General features: G+C 34.0%; 1 protein-coding gene across 2 annotated transcripts in view; it reads right to left on the reverse strand.

Moving 5' to 3' along the window:
* Positions 1–1,151: 1,151 nt before the first annotated feature.
* LOC150078720 (palmitoyltransferase ZDHHC3) overlaps positions 1,152–15,625 on the reverse strand; it is a 62,882-nt gene continuing 48,408 nt past the window's right edge. For both annotated transcript variants that reach the window (XM_090384126.1, XM_090384124.1), the window contains exons 4-6: positions 12,851–12,932; positions 8,009–8,139; positions 1,152–1,763 (exon numbers count right to left, since the gene is read on the reverse strand). In XM_090384126.1, coding sequence (XP_090240252.1) covers positions 1,602–1,763; positions 8,009–8,139; positions 12,851–12,932 — 375 coding nt within the window. In that variant the 3' untranslated portion in view covers positions 1,152–1,601. The remainder of the gene's footprint in view (positions 1,764–8,008; positions 8,140–12,850; positions 12,933–15,625) is intronic.

Genomic DNA, 15,625 nt, shown 5'->3' on the forward strand with positions numbered 1-15,625 from the left:
AAAGAACAGACAAATATAATGCGGAGTAGTGTTATTTTCTCAAAATAACACAGGGAGGATTCACATGTGATATCCTCACCCATGCTCTAATCTGCTGACATCCACTGTGCTGTAAAAATGTCTATGAAACAAGCATGTAGTGTGATCCATCAAGACAAATCATCTAAATTTTGTACAATATCAATGGTTCAACAATCAATATTTTTAATGCCAAGTGAATTAGGAAGGAAAGTAGCAATTTCAGAAATTAAGAAATGAAAATAGATCAGCACTTTTCGTCTAACCAACTTGATTATTCAGAGTAATCAATCACTGATTATCTTGGATAATCTATGTTCCATCATTACTAAGTCCCGATGAAGATGCGAAGCTGTGTTTGATTGTAATATTTGTATTATTCACAGGCTAAATTCCTCACCTTGCGCAGAAACTATAATTGTTAATACTTTCACTGCTGGTTTGTGCATATGTGCATGAAGGGGCTTTTAATCCATGTGATTTTAAGAACCAATTTCTTCTAATTTGCTGGAAGAAAAATGAGATATTTCTGTAACGCAACCTTTACCAGCATCTGAATAATTCAGCCATAGTGGGAAGAAAGGCCAAAAATGTCTCTGCACTTCCACTCCTTAATCCACATTGATTCAAATCTGTAATTTTTGAAGTTCATTGAGGTTGTAGGTCAAGCTGGTAGTGAACGTGTTAATTCATATGAAATAATGTATAGAGTAGCATTGTTAGCATCCTTTTAATTTTAAAAATATTTACACAATGAACACAATATTAATGAATAAAAGGATTTTTATTCTAATTTGTCAACAAACATTTATTTTATATATATTTTGATTAAGCAAAAAACATTTCTTTTGAGTGGAGAGCTGTTATTACAAATAATCATATGCAATACAAAATGCAAATCCAGATACATTATAGATTTTTGTAATAACAAATTTGTCTTTTTTCCTTTGTTGTATGCAGAAAACCTAATTATCTATAGTAAACATAAAAAAATTGGAAAATTTTCATAAAATGTTCAATCTAAAAAAATACTGTAAACTCTTTTACAAAAGGTAATAAAATCTTAATAAAAACAGATTACTAAAATTTCATATACATTACTTTCATAAGAAGTTTCCAATAATGAAGTCACCAGAGAATTGAAAAATTTTAAGAGAATGTTTATGATTTTTTTTGTTTGATTCAAATATGTAAAAAATAAATTCTTTAATTGCAAAACATAATATGCCTTACTTCCAATTTAAAAAGGGAATCGGCTTCGTCTCCCTGAAGTCACAAGTGGTTGTTAGGCAGGTATTCAAATGTGGACATTCACATCAGATAATCTGATGATATATAATATATATATGTTATCTATTTTTACTTTCTTTATTTTTTTTTTAACAGTAAAATAACGTGCTGCAGCTTATATCAGATGGTCAGCAAAAGATGAGGTGAAAGTGTGCATATACACATAGCGCTACGGTGCAGCACCAGTACACGTAACCGTTCATTCTACAGCAATACAGGCTGTTGTTGTAGTTGTCACGGCTAAAATCTAATGCAATTCTGTTTATTAGATGACCCTGACCACTTCTGCATTGTCAAACTTCATATAAGGACCTTTCTACCTTACTGATGAAGGTATTAGGACCAGTGAATGGAGAAAACCAGTGGAGGGAAAAACGGCCAAATACAGCCCTGATGCTCCGCCAAGGAGACCTTTTCTGCCACTTGATGGTTTCTTTCTTTAATTGCTCAATTCCCTGAAAATATATGATTACAATTATATTGAATAAACTTTTTGCACAGCTTATTAAGAAAAAAAAAATAATAATAAAATAAATAAATATATACAAGGTCACCCAAAAAGTGATATCTCAGTAATAAAGAAGCAACAGCTTATTTTTAAAATTTTTTTCTCACTATGTACCCATTGAGTTCAATACACCTTGATTTTTGAGTGCAGAGAGGTAATACTTGAGTGGAGAGGAGTCTGTTCTCTGAAAAAGCCATCTATAGCTTCCCTGAGATTGTCATCATTTGAAAATTGATGCCCACGCAAGTGTTTCTTCAGATTTCTGAAAAGGAAATAATCAATTGGGGGGGGGGGGGGGAGGTCTGGACTGCAGGATGAGTGACTTAACTCCAGGGCAGCAATTGCTTTATGGGGATTGCATACAGGAACACAAAGAAGCAGGACACCTAATGTCAATTTCCCTCTTAGCTGTTCCTTTAAGGCTACTGTTAAACTTTTGAGAACAGCAGCATAGGTGGCAATTAAACGAATTCTTTCCATATCCTCATCCCAAAAAGGTGGCCATGATTTAGCTTGTAGAAGGTAGAGTCCTGAATTTTTTGTGTGGTGGTGACCCACAGTGTTTTCATTGCACAGACTTTTGTTTTGTTTCTTTATCCCAGTGAAGAATCTGTGTTTCACTGAGGCATTAGTATTAACTATCCTCCATGTCTAGTATTCATGGAGAATAGTTAGTACTAATGCCTCAGAAATATTATATTTTCTGGCATTCAGCCACTTTTGGTTGGCTACTTTTTATCTCTTCTATACTTCATTGTACTGAGCTGGACCTGCACAAATATGAGACACTTATAGAGTATAGTAAGACTACAGTTTTTATATATCAAGCATATTTATGGTAGATAACTTACTGAATGACCTTGTGTGTGTGGGTATATATATATATATATATATATGTTTAATAAAATAAGAAAATGGAAACAAGGTGGCAAAAAAAATGGAAAAAAGAGGAAGTAGTCTAGTGAAATTAAAGGTAGCAAATGCTAAACCTATGCAAAGCATGGACAATAAAGTGAAAAAAAAAAAAAAAAAAGAGAAGGAGATAGAAGGTAATGAAAAAGATGTATAATAAGAGATAAATAATTACAAAATTGACAAAATAAGGATGTTGCCACATAACTTGATAACACAACTGACTGAGGTGTATAAAGCCTTGAATGGTTTGAGCATGCTCAATGCTAATGGGATTCTTCCTCTTGCTCAGAATAATCATCTGAGAGAGCATAAATTCAAATTGAGGAAGGACAGTTGTAGGATATGTGTGCGGAAGTTTGCCTTCAGCCAGCGGGCAGTTGATTGGCGGAACAGACTTCCATCTTTTGTTGTGGAAGTTGATAGCCTAAATAAATTTAAGGCTGAGCTGGACAGGTATTTGGAACGAACAGAGAGGTGAAATGGGAGCGAGTTTTTTTTTTGTTAGGCTGATGCTGATTTCTTGCATCGTATGCCTCTACTAATGCTAACTTACAAAACTGGCCTCTTATCAGGTGCCAACAGCCAGGATTGCAAGCAAAATAGCAACACGTGTCTTCATTTCTGGTGTAAACCACAAGCCAAAGGGTAAAAACCATAAACATAAATAAAAATGAGAATAAAATTTTGTTACCAAAATAAATGAAAATGAAAATATTTACAAGGATTAAGAGGGGTTTTATGAAAATGGTTTTTAAACTTTATAGTTGAAATGATGAAGGTTAGAAATTAAAAGCTGGATTCAACAACAAAAATTTCTAGAAACATAACTTATTATTCTAATCCAAGTAAAGGTAGAGAGATTTGAAAACATAGTGAGAAGCAAGTAGCCTTCGAAAAAAACTTATATTGTAGAAACGTGAGGAAAAGATGGCAACACAACTGTATGCAGGACGAAACAAAACTGAATATATATATACAACAGTGGCACCTAGTGATAAAAATTGTCAAAACTAGAAATTAGAAACTAAAAAAGAAAAAAAAAAGCAGCATACATATTGCATAAAGATGAGAAATGGATACACATGTTGCTATTTTGTTATGTGACAAGGTCCTTATTTTGTCAATTTTTTTTTGTTACCTTGTATCACTATTGTTCTCATTTTTTCCCCCCTCACTTCATATATATGAAGTGAGGGAAAAAAAAATTTCCTCCTCACTTCATATATATGAAGTGAGGAGGAAAAAAAAAACAGGAAGGTAGAGTGATACAAGGTAACAACAAGAAAAAAAAAAAAAAAGTATTTTAACCCTAAAATTAAATAGCTCTATAAATATAAAATTTTACTTCTGTAGCTTAGACCTGAGAAGGGAAACACCAGCATATTGGAAAAAGTAAGGACAATATTTTTGAAATTGCAGAAATTAAGACTTTTCTAAAAATGTATATTTTTAGAAGTCTTAGAAATAATTAAAAAAGGAATTAGCAAAGGTTCTGTAATGTGATGCTTAAAACAGTTACCAGTTTTATTATCATTGTGTTATTGTGTGGCTAATTCACTTTTTCTTAATGAAAATAATCCACAAAGACAAGAGCTCTTTTAAAAAAATGATTATGTAAACACAAGGCATTCTTGTTATCAGATTTCCAAAAGAAATTTTCTGAAATATTAAGTAGGCATTACTTAAAAGTTTAACACATCTTAGTTATGGCATCTGAACATCAGAACCAATGAGAACTAGCATAACATTTACACTTGTTAAAACTTGTGACAAAAAATATATTTAATTGTGCTTTTGTTGCTAAATGTTATCATTCTAGTTAATATTTTCCAATTTCAGCCCTGCATATACTATAATATGCCTCAGATGTGATAGCAATTGAACTGGTAATAATTTACTTAAAGAAAAAAGAAGCAGTAATCTTGGTTATGCTGTGTGTGCAAAGAACATGTTATCACAGACCTTGTAAGAATAAAGACTTGTTTTTATTCTTACTACTGGCAAGCCTGTACATGCATTCGATACACAAGTAGATCAAATTTGAAAATTTTAACATTATACTCTCATTCTGAATAATTCTGTGTAATTAATGATAATTAGATGTAAGGGATTGTGTACCTGGATAACCACATCATACAAAGACAGCAGCAAAGAAAAAAATCCAAAGAAACCAATATAAAAACTAATCAATTCAAAACTTAAAATCAACACTATTCAGCAAATACAGCTTCAGGAACCTTATCAAAATATCTATTAACCCTAAGATGAAATTTCTCAATTTCAGTAACTTGTTCTTTAAATAGAGAATTTTATTAATCCACGAATATTGACTTTTATGACATTATAGCAGTTATTTGGAAAGGTCCAGGATCAAATCCTGTTAATGACCAGAAAAATTTCTAAAAGGCCATTTTTCATTCAGGTCCATAGTTAGCTGCATGCATGTGAAAGTATAGGGTTATTTAGTGAGTTATTTTGGGTTTTTCATCCTGCAAAACATGCAAAGTAATCTGTTAACATGCTTCTGTAGGTAGAAGTTTTGTTACAGGGATGGTCTTGTCAAACCAATCTGACAGGTTCTATGATGCAGTGACCAAGGAACTGGATTCAAAAAATAATTTTGAAATCATATATTTTTTTTACTCGGATTTCAGGAAGGCTTTTGATACTATTGCACATAAAAGACTGTTGTATAAATTGGCCCGGTGTGGCATTAAGGGCAAGTTGCTGCTATGGAAAAAGGGGTGGTTAAGTGAAAGAAGACAAAAAAAGTGATTATCAATGGGCACTGCTCTTTGTGGAATAAAGTTATCAGTGGAGTTCCCCCAGGGTTTCAGTAATGGGTCCATTGTTGTTTTAATTATTTATTAATGATATTAGTTTGAACAAATTCAAGAAAGAACTAGACAAATTCTTGGAGGGTATGGATGGGTTTAATGTGTAGTATTTACTCTGGTTGTGTATTAAATAATACAAGTTTAACAGCCATCTCCTCTCAACACAAAATATGTCCATAACTCGATTAATCACATGGAATAAATTATGACAGTTGTGAAATAGATGAATTAAGCTAGGAAAAGAACTAGAAGTCAGAAGATATTGCTGGTAGAGGTAGCATAGGGTTCTTCAGTGAGTTATTCTGGTTTTTCATCCTGCAAAACACGCAAAGTAACCCGTGAACACAGTAACCAATAACAAAAATAACACTAAAGCAATTTGGGGTTACTGATGTAAGATTAGCCTGTGGTGGAAGGAAACAGGCATAGAGAAAATGCAATTGATGATTTGATGAATTAGCCTGAGAGGCCCAGATTACGGAACCATTTGTCAATCATGCTACTGCAAATATCTTGACATCCTTTCTAAGAGTACCTCTAATGTCCTTGGGATGATCAAAATCACCAGGGCAGATGACCACAGACACAATTTATTGTGTGTGTGGTGCCTCCGTAGCCAGGTGTGCAGGAGCAACAGTGCGTAGCACACGCTTCTTGATTAGACTAGGGTTCGAGCCTGTGACCACCAAATACGGAGGATGCGGAAAGGCCAGGGAATGACCACCACATATCCCCGGAGCAATATGGCCTCAGTTGCCAATGCTCCTAAAAACCAAATAACAAACAATTTATTGTTTCTGATCATGCATCAACAAACTAAGGCATTTGTGCCAAAGTGGCACAGGTAAGCTATTGTCATGATGTTATAGCAAATATAGGCAGGTGCCTGCATTTTAATTTCATTTTAATTTTTAAAGCAAAATTAGACCCTATCTTAGTGAATTTGCCATTCCACATTTGGGATGTCTCCACTGACATCTGAGTTGTTTCCATGATGAGTATAGCTTATTGGTACCAAATTTCAGAATTATAACAAAATAAGGGATGGATATAGAGAGTGTTCATAAAATTTAACTAAAATAACTACTTAACTATCAGAAATGAAAAAAGTCTGTGCAAAAATCTTTTTCATTTCTGAATGAGGTAACAACAGGTTTGCACAGACCTTTTGGACAAAATTTAAACATAACAAATCTTTCTGGTTTAATAAAGAGGATGAAAAAAGAATATTTCAATATATCTCAAGAAAAAAAGCAGGGCAAACAATAGAACACAGCATGTTACCAAAAAAAAAAAAAAAATAAATAAATAAACAAAAAGGATGAACAAATTATAGTTCAAGATTATTGACATTTAAGATCACTGAAAATCTTCAATACAGTGTTTGAGATACAGTGTTGGCAATGCTCCAGCTCACACTGCATTATCAGTAAAATAGTTTCTGAGTGGCTAATGGATCCTACAGATTGGTTGGTTGGTTGGTTGGTTTAGAGTTTAATGGCGCATTGGGGATCCTTCAGATGGAACAGCCTACTCCACCCTAGCTTCACCAGACACTTCAATTCCCAAGTATCAAAACTTCAATTGGGTACTTGGAGAAGTCCAGCAGCACATGAGAACATTAAAATTGATATCAGTAAAAAGTTTGAGAAATGTTCTAATTATGGCAGAAGAGAATAGTTTTGTGTAAACTTGCTCAAGAGAACTAAAAACCACCCTTAATTTTATTTTGTAATAGAATGTCTAGAATTTTTTTAGAGTATTTTTGGTTGTGCACATGGAAAGGGTGATTTTAAGCAATCTCAAATCGTTGTTTTTAGGATGTCTTGTTTTGAATAAATATCAATAAAATTTTGCTTTTTACTGATGAAATCAGCCTCAGAGACTGTTAGAAATAATTTTAAATGTAAAAAAATGACAACTTCTTTGTTTCTAAGTTTTCAACTGCAGATCAGAAAAATAAAGTTTAACCCTGAAAAGAACTGATTGAAATTTTTGAATACAATACAGGATTTAAAAAAAAAAAAAATTAGTGAAAGGATATGAAAGTGTTATCTTTGCAAAAAATATCAGTCCTCTGAATGGAAGTTCCCCAGGAATTAAAAAAAATTGAGACTGGCAGTTTTAAAAGTAAAATTATGCTAGAATTATTTTTCAACTAAGAAGACAATTCAGTCTAAATTTTTACTAGGAATTATCATGAATTTATACTTAGTAATCATTAAATTCTTAACAGATGCAATTAGAAAGAGAAATCTGATCCGTGGGCAAGGAAAAATTAGAAATTATTCCGTGACAATGCCCCTGCCCTTATGCGACAATAATTTGATACTTTTTCAAAACAATCTCCATATTCACCTAACCTTTCAGGTTAGGTGAATTTTGAAAAATTCAGTCCTAATCTGTATTACATATTAATGTTTATTAATAGTCTACTTACAGTCTCATCATTCCATATTGCCTGAACTTGTGTACCAAACATGACAAGTGTGAAAATGGCAAAAAGCAGGGCTTCAAAAATGAGTAGCAAGAGTAAAATTATGGTAGCTGGAGGTGAATGACTTGAACATTCTGAAAGTAAAGATAACATAACAGCTTATTTTGAGTAACAACAATCTCATGCTACTTTTTATATATAATAGAACCTCAAAATCCTGAAATATTAAGACTTAATCCTTGCTAGATTTTTAAAACCTAATACTGTGCTATAAAAAAATGATAGTGTATTGCTCACTCCAAGTGAAGAGTGAGTGATGCACTTGAAAAAGTAAATAAATAAAATAAAATTAAAAAAATAATAATAAAAATAGATAACGGTTATAGTTGATTTACTCTTCCAAAGTAAATAAATATATACATTTTCTATTTATATTCTCTGGAATGGCTACAGAGTCAGAAGAGTTTACAAGGACAGCACAATATTTAGCAGTTATGTGGGCTAGGACCATGTTCAGTTCAAATGTATGTACCACCGTATCTTTACATTTGAGCTATAAATGTTGTAGCCAAGCCATTCTGGCTACAATAGCTTACTTACAAAAATGTTCTGTTTATCCTCTGACATGACTACATAAGTCAGGCAAATTTACAATAATAAAGAATACAATGAAAAGTGTATTTAGCAGTCAAACTAGACCTAACATAGGCCAATAAAACTATCACTGTGAGACCACTGAACAGTTCATTAATCAAATGTGCTGTATAAAAGGTATAACGTGGGTTGTTAACACTAATTCAAAATTAAATAACAGAAACACTTGTACACCATATTTGTTATTGTAATTAGTTTATTATGAACTGTATGGGTGACCTCTCCTGCTCACAACTAGTGAGCAGCAGGAGAGGTCAGCTATTTCCCTCCACCTTTCAGCATTTTAGGTCTAATTTCATCTACACCTGTTGCCTTTCAATACTTGATATTTTCCATAACTTTTTCTACTTTGATAACAGAGATAGTATTCAAAATTTCCCACCTTTCAATCTCTTCTGTCTTCAGCTCCTTTGTTTAATGATTCAAAGTATTTATTCCATACTTCTAAGATATCTTGCTCTTCTGTTTTAACTTTTGTCCTTATCATTTTCAATCAAATTAGTTAAGGTTTTCTCTCTGTTCAGATATTTTTAACTGAATAGCAAAACATTTTTCCTACTTTCCTGATACTTATTTTCCAAAACCATCCCAAGAATTATCTTAGCTTCTTTCACACATCTCAGTCTCCTCTCTTTATATTTTGGTTTTATTAATGTTATTTGCCAACAGTTTCTTATAATATTCTTTCTTTTCTCTATTCCTTGAACTTCTTGGATCCACCATGGTATTTGAAATATCCTGTATTTAGAAAAACTTTCCCACACCTCTTATGTCTTGCTCTAAAGTTTTCTTAAATATTTGCATTCTTCATCTAAAGTTAATGTTAGCATCAGGAATGACAAGAAAGTTTCTATAATTAATGGTTGTTGACAAATTTGAGAGTTTTTTTGAATCTTTTTATTACTTTTTTACACAAATTTAATTTGCTTGATACTAGATGGATAGTCATTTCTAATCTCAAATCCTCTACATACACTTGTATCTTCAACTAGTTTTTTAATTACCCTTTCTATAATGATATAGTCATATGATGCATTTTTGGTTTCTTTCTATCACGGTCCCTCTGTACATGATCATTCACAATACCATGAATTCACTGTAGGCATCAAACATATGGATGAGGACTACGATGTGATATTCACCGATGACGCTACTTTTCATGTTTGACAGAGAGTTAAGTCACAACCTTAAAATCTGGGGCATTGAAAATCTTCACGTTATTTGAGAAACGTGATTTGCTAAATCATGCAGAACTGTATGATGGGATCATTTTTCTTTAACAAGCCTAACATCAAGTACAGAAGGAAAACAGTAACAAGAAGCCGGGATACTGTAAAATAAATGATATAATACTTTTAAGTGAAGAAGTGGACACACCTTGCACACATCCTGCTATAGTAAAAACAGCTATACAGCCTTTTTGTAGTGATTATCATTACATTACAGAATATCCCCTTAGACTGGAAAAACACTAATGTTCCCCAATCCACAAAGGAAAGATGTGAGATACAAAATCATCTTGATAGGAATAGTATCCTTAATCGATCACAGCATGGGTTCATGAAAGGGAAGTGTTTTGCTTGACTATCTTGCTTTGTTAACTAATATGTAGATATAAAACAGCTGGAAGCAAGAAACCAATTTGACATTATTTAGCTTGATCACAGTAAAGCTTTGAAATAGAATGCTGCATGAAAGGCTATAGAGCAAATGGGGATTATTGGTAAGATGCTTTCTTGTACCAGGCTAAAAGTTAGAAAACCGAATGTATTCATAAAGGAATATTCTTCTTCAGGGTGGATCTAATCTTCTAATGTTCTAATCTTTTTAATGTTCTAATGTTTTTAATGACATTGAGGAGGGAGTATAGGAAAAACTCAATGTTTGCTGATCACCCAAAAGTAGAAAGGATGGTTAATGACCAGAACCAGGCCATGTTGTTTCAAAAAACTTGGATGGTTAAAGATACGGTGTGAAAAATGGCAACTGAAGAATAATGCTTCTAAATATAAGGTTTTGCACCTGTGAAACAGAAATCCGGGATATACAGGGTGTCTACAAAAGTTTAGGGGATGGTAGGTAACATCTAAAGGAATGTGAATCGCATAGGAACCCATAACCGGAAACGTCACCGAAGTCGGTAGACGGCGCTGTTCATCGGTTCGCGCGAGAAAAAATTTCTGGTTTACTCATTCAAGCAGTAGTCGCTGCACGAAGAGCATCCATCGATATACGAACTGTGAGCTGGCAGACATGCACCTAGTGTATGGATTAGCAGAGGACAATGAACGAGCCGCTCAAAGAATTTATGGAGAACACTTCCCAGACAGACATGTACTGGACCACTGTTTGTTTGCCCGTGTGCATCAAAATTTGTGCGATTATGGGTCATTTAGAGGTAACAGGAGTAGTGCAGGCAGACCACGTTCGACGCGAACTCCCGCCATGGAAGAAAGTGTGTTGAATGGCGTCCAGAATAATCCTACTACCAGCACACGTGCCGTTGCCTCTGCCTTAGGAGTGTCTCGTGTGCAGCATGTCTGGCACAACGATTCCTTACACCCCTTTCATCTCCAAAGGATTCAGTTACTGCTCCCCTAAGATCATGCACATGTGGCTTTTGCACAGTGGTTTCTCCAAGAAAGTGTTCAAGACTTGAATTTTACAGCCTATGTTTTGTTAATGGATGAGGCTTATTTCACTCGGGAAGGCTTATTCAATCAGCACAATGCTCATGTGTGGGCACACGACAATCCACACGGTGGGTGCCCCCACGCGGCACAACATCGCTTCGCAATAAATGTGTGGTCAGTTATGGTCGGTGACTGCTTAGTCAGCCCATACCTGTTACCATCCCGCATGAACTTCTGCTAAATATCGGATCTTTCTTGAACAAGTTCTACCAGGGTTACTTGATGTTTCAGCAAACGTGAGGCGCAACATTTGGTTTCAACATGATGGGGCACCTGCCCATTATGGAAGTGGTATTTGTGACCATTTGAACAGGCATTTTGGGCGTCGATGGATTGGCTGTGGTGGAACCATTGCCTGGCCCCCACACTCACCTGATTTATCGAGCCTTGATTTCTTTCTGTGGGGGCCCTCAAATTTATCGTGTATGAATCGCCTGTGGAGATGGAAATGGATCTTGTGGCGAGACTCGTCTACGCTGCTGCTACTGTCAAAGAAACTCCAGGTGTGTTCGACCGTGTCTGCCAATCCATGCTGCGCCAGTATCACGCATGCATTGCGTCTCATGGTGGAACCTTCGAGCATCTGTTGTAACATCATGAAATGCATCCATCTCATATGACATTGTTAATATTATGTTAAATAAATGTTTGCTACTAATTACTGTCTTGTGTCATTTCTGCTTCTTGTGCCCCTGCTACTACTTTCCCGTGACGTTTCCAGTTATGGGTTCCTATGCGATTCGCATTCCTTTAGATGTTACCTACCTCCCCTAAATGTTTGTACCAATATTTTTGAGACACCCTGTACTTTAGAATATAAGTCACCTTTTATTTTTTACTTTGAAAATTCATTGTTAATCATATATTTACCATAAAAGTTGGCCCTCTTTTTTCTTTTGCATTTTAGGTGTAGTGCTGTTATTTCAGTAAACTCAGTATTAAGAACCACTGTCTAATTCTTAATTTAATTATTTCTGTCCATTCTTCTAAAAGTTTACATTGTGATATTTTATTACATTGCACAGTAAACTATAAAGAAAGCAGTAAGTGTAAACAGTACTTCCTTATGTATTTCTTTCATGAAACTAAAACCTACAGTCATAGGTGATGATGACAATATTGCTCTTACCAGTGCTATGTATATACGGGAGACTTTAATTATGTAACTGGGCCATTTTTTGTTACTTTTTTAGTAGTGTACTGCAACTTTATTTCTCTATAAATTATTTCAATATGGAAAGACATCTGCTTTAAGAAATTGAAAATCTTGAAAGTTTACTTTTTTGAAAACTCAAAAAGTAAACCCAAAAATACAACTCCTGATAAATTCCATGAAAACCTGAAAACCTTTTGTTTGAGGAAGGAGTCAGAGTCTTTGGCTTTAAAAAGCAAACAAAAATGTACATTTGTGATAAACTTATTATGGTCTGATCGCTATATTTCTGTATTCATCTTTAATATAAACATTTCAAATTAATTGCCAAAATATGATACTCACTGTTCCAGTCACTGTTGATGCATGTAATAAAATGGCTCACAGCAAGGAGAAAAGCATGAGATGATATCACAGCAATATAGAACTGGAGAGAGAGAGAGAGAGAGAGAAAAAATATATACACATATATAAAACAATTTAAACCAATTCAATAAATACATATATTAATCACACATTAAGCAGTATTAGTAAGGTATTAATAAAATTAAACTTTAAAAATATAAGCTAATTAATGATATTATGGGAAAGCAGCAATGTTACAGATTCAGATGAAAGTTTATTCATTTTTTATTTAACAGTATTTATATAATTTTCAGTCAACAGGAGAAGATATACAGGAAGAAAGGAGTGGGTGAAAGAACAAAACCACAGGGAAAACATCATGCATCACACATGGTGGACCAAACCAATTTCAAAGCAGTATCATAAATAGGTAAAGAGTGCTTGGTCTCACATGATGCATGACAAGAGGAAGGGAGAGATGGAGCATTGCTCTGGAGATCAAATGTTGAAGTCTTCAATATTTTAAATGGCAGTATTTCTCTGTGTAATGAGAGCGTAGTGTCCAAAATATTTTGCTATTCCTTTCCTTTTATTGCTAACATAAGCAAAAAATTCCTCGCCACTGTTCTTAACACTCTTAGCCAAGGTCTTATCATAATATGCTTTAGCATGCTTAACACTGTGTAACTTTATTAGAGACTAATTTATATTTAATGCACAATTCAAGGTCCTCCGATAATTTATAATAATCCCATTTAACATTCTTCTCTGAAAGTTTTGAGCAATACTTTTTTTGTTGGCATAAAATGCTTAGCAGCATTCAGATTAACTTCCTGAAACATTTCCCATTTGTATCTGTTAAAGTTACCATCTGGTTTCACTGAAAAGAACTTAGATACCTAGGACCACTGTAACTCCTTTGTAAAAACAAAATCTCTTCCCTTTCACTGTTTTTTTTTTGTGACAGTAGTTATTTCTTTAAACAGATTCAATGTTCAAAATATAATAAAACAATAATAATAATTAAAAAACTTAAATCACTTCCATCAAAGACAAACATCGTCAGGTCTTCAAGCCCAGAGTAGAAAAAAAGAACAACTATACAATGAAACAAATACAGCAGACCCTCAATTTACCGGGACACTTCAAGATTCCAAAAAAAAAAAAAAAAAAAAAACACACACAACCAGAAATTATAAAATTATCATCATTAGGATATTAGTGTACCTATTATCTGTACCGTAGCCGAGTGGTCAGGAGCGGGAGTGCAGTGGCACACGCTCTTTGAGTAGACCGGGGTTCAAGCCCCTGACTGCTAAATACGGTCGATCTGCCAACCCGCACTGGACCAGCGTGGCAGATTATGGTCCATTTCCCTCATCGTGAATTGTTGAGGAGGCTTCCATCCTGCAGTGGGTTGTTAATGGCTGCAATTTATTTATTTATTTATTTTTTTATCTTGCAACCCCGCTGTCTTCACACCGCCGCCCAAAAAAAAAAAGAAAAAAAAAAAAAAAAAAAAGAAGAGAAATGTTTAGTTTGTTTTAGTGCGTTGTGATGATTGTTGTGTTCGGATGCACTGCAAAAAGACAACTTTTGTTTTGTTATTTATGTCAGGGATGTCGAAATTTTTTTTATAGTAAAAGAAAAATTTTTTTTTGTTTAGAAATCGCGAAAATGATGGGTAAACGCAAAAGAGTTGCACTTTCAGTTAAACAAAAATTTGAAATTATTCAAAAGTTTTAGAACGGTGCATCGATTAAATCTCTAATGAACCATTATAATGTTGGTGACCAAACCATATGCAACATCGTAAAAAATAAAGGGAAGCATTATATTGGCCACGCAAATAGTGCGTGGTAAGTTTTTTATCTATCGCCGTATTTTTTTACGTAGGTTGCTGAACATTTTTCGATACAGTAAGTCCCCAACTTACGCAACTATGGATTTACGTAAATTTTTTTTCACTGAATTTTTTTTTTTTTTTTTTTTTAGGATTGTAAAATTTAAAACAAACAAAAAAAAAAAAAAAAAATAAATAAGCAATCAATAATGACGATCACTGTATACACAAATTGCACAAGTGAGACACGGAGTAACAAGCAAAAATTAGGAAAGAAGAGAAGATTCTAACAATTTATTTTTGGTTTTTTTTTTATATGACTGAAGATTTCAGTGAAGGGGCAACGCATTTCACCATAATAACGTAAAAAACACACAGAATTCCAGCTATCGGTATTATTGCAAGTACAATAAGATCGAGTTTACTATCCGTTTATAATTACATGCACGAACAGAAAAGTCCAATAACACGGAAAGTGCAAATTGTTTTTATTGTGTTATGGTAGTGACCTCCAGAAATGTACTTTAGCAAAATGTGAGCTCTCATGTGATGATAATAGTGAGTTTTCGCCTAAACCTTGTGAAGAAAATTTAATTTCGAGTGTTATCATAGTGCCAACTAAGAGAATAAGTGACAGTGCTACTAGTAAATCTACCAACAAAAGGAAAGCGATTGATTTGGATCAGAAAATTAAATTAATAAGGATGTATGAAAACGGTCAAACATTAACAAGTATAGTGCGGAATTCAGATTTGTTGTTGTTTGGTTTTTAGGAGCATTAGCAACTAAGGCCATATTGCTCCAGGATATGCGGTGGTCATTCCTTAACCTTTCCGCATCCTCCGTATTTGGTGGTGACGGGCTCGAACCCCGGTCTAATCAAGAAGCGTGTGCTACGCACTGCTGCTCCTTCCCACCTGGCTACGGAGGCG

The sequence above is a fragment of the Mastigoproctus giganteus genome, chromosome 10 (assembly GCF_048544385.1).
Source record: "Mastigoproctus giganteus isolate SK-2022 chromosome 10, ASM4854438v1, whole genome shotgun sequence".
NCBI classification, from domain to species: Eukaryota; Metazoa; Arthropoda; class Arachnida; order Uropygi; family Thelyphonidae; genus Mastigoproctus; species Mastigoproctus giganteus.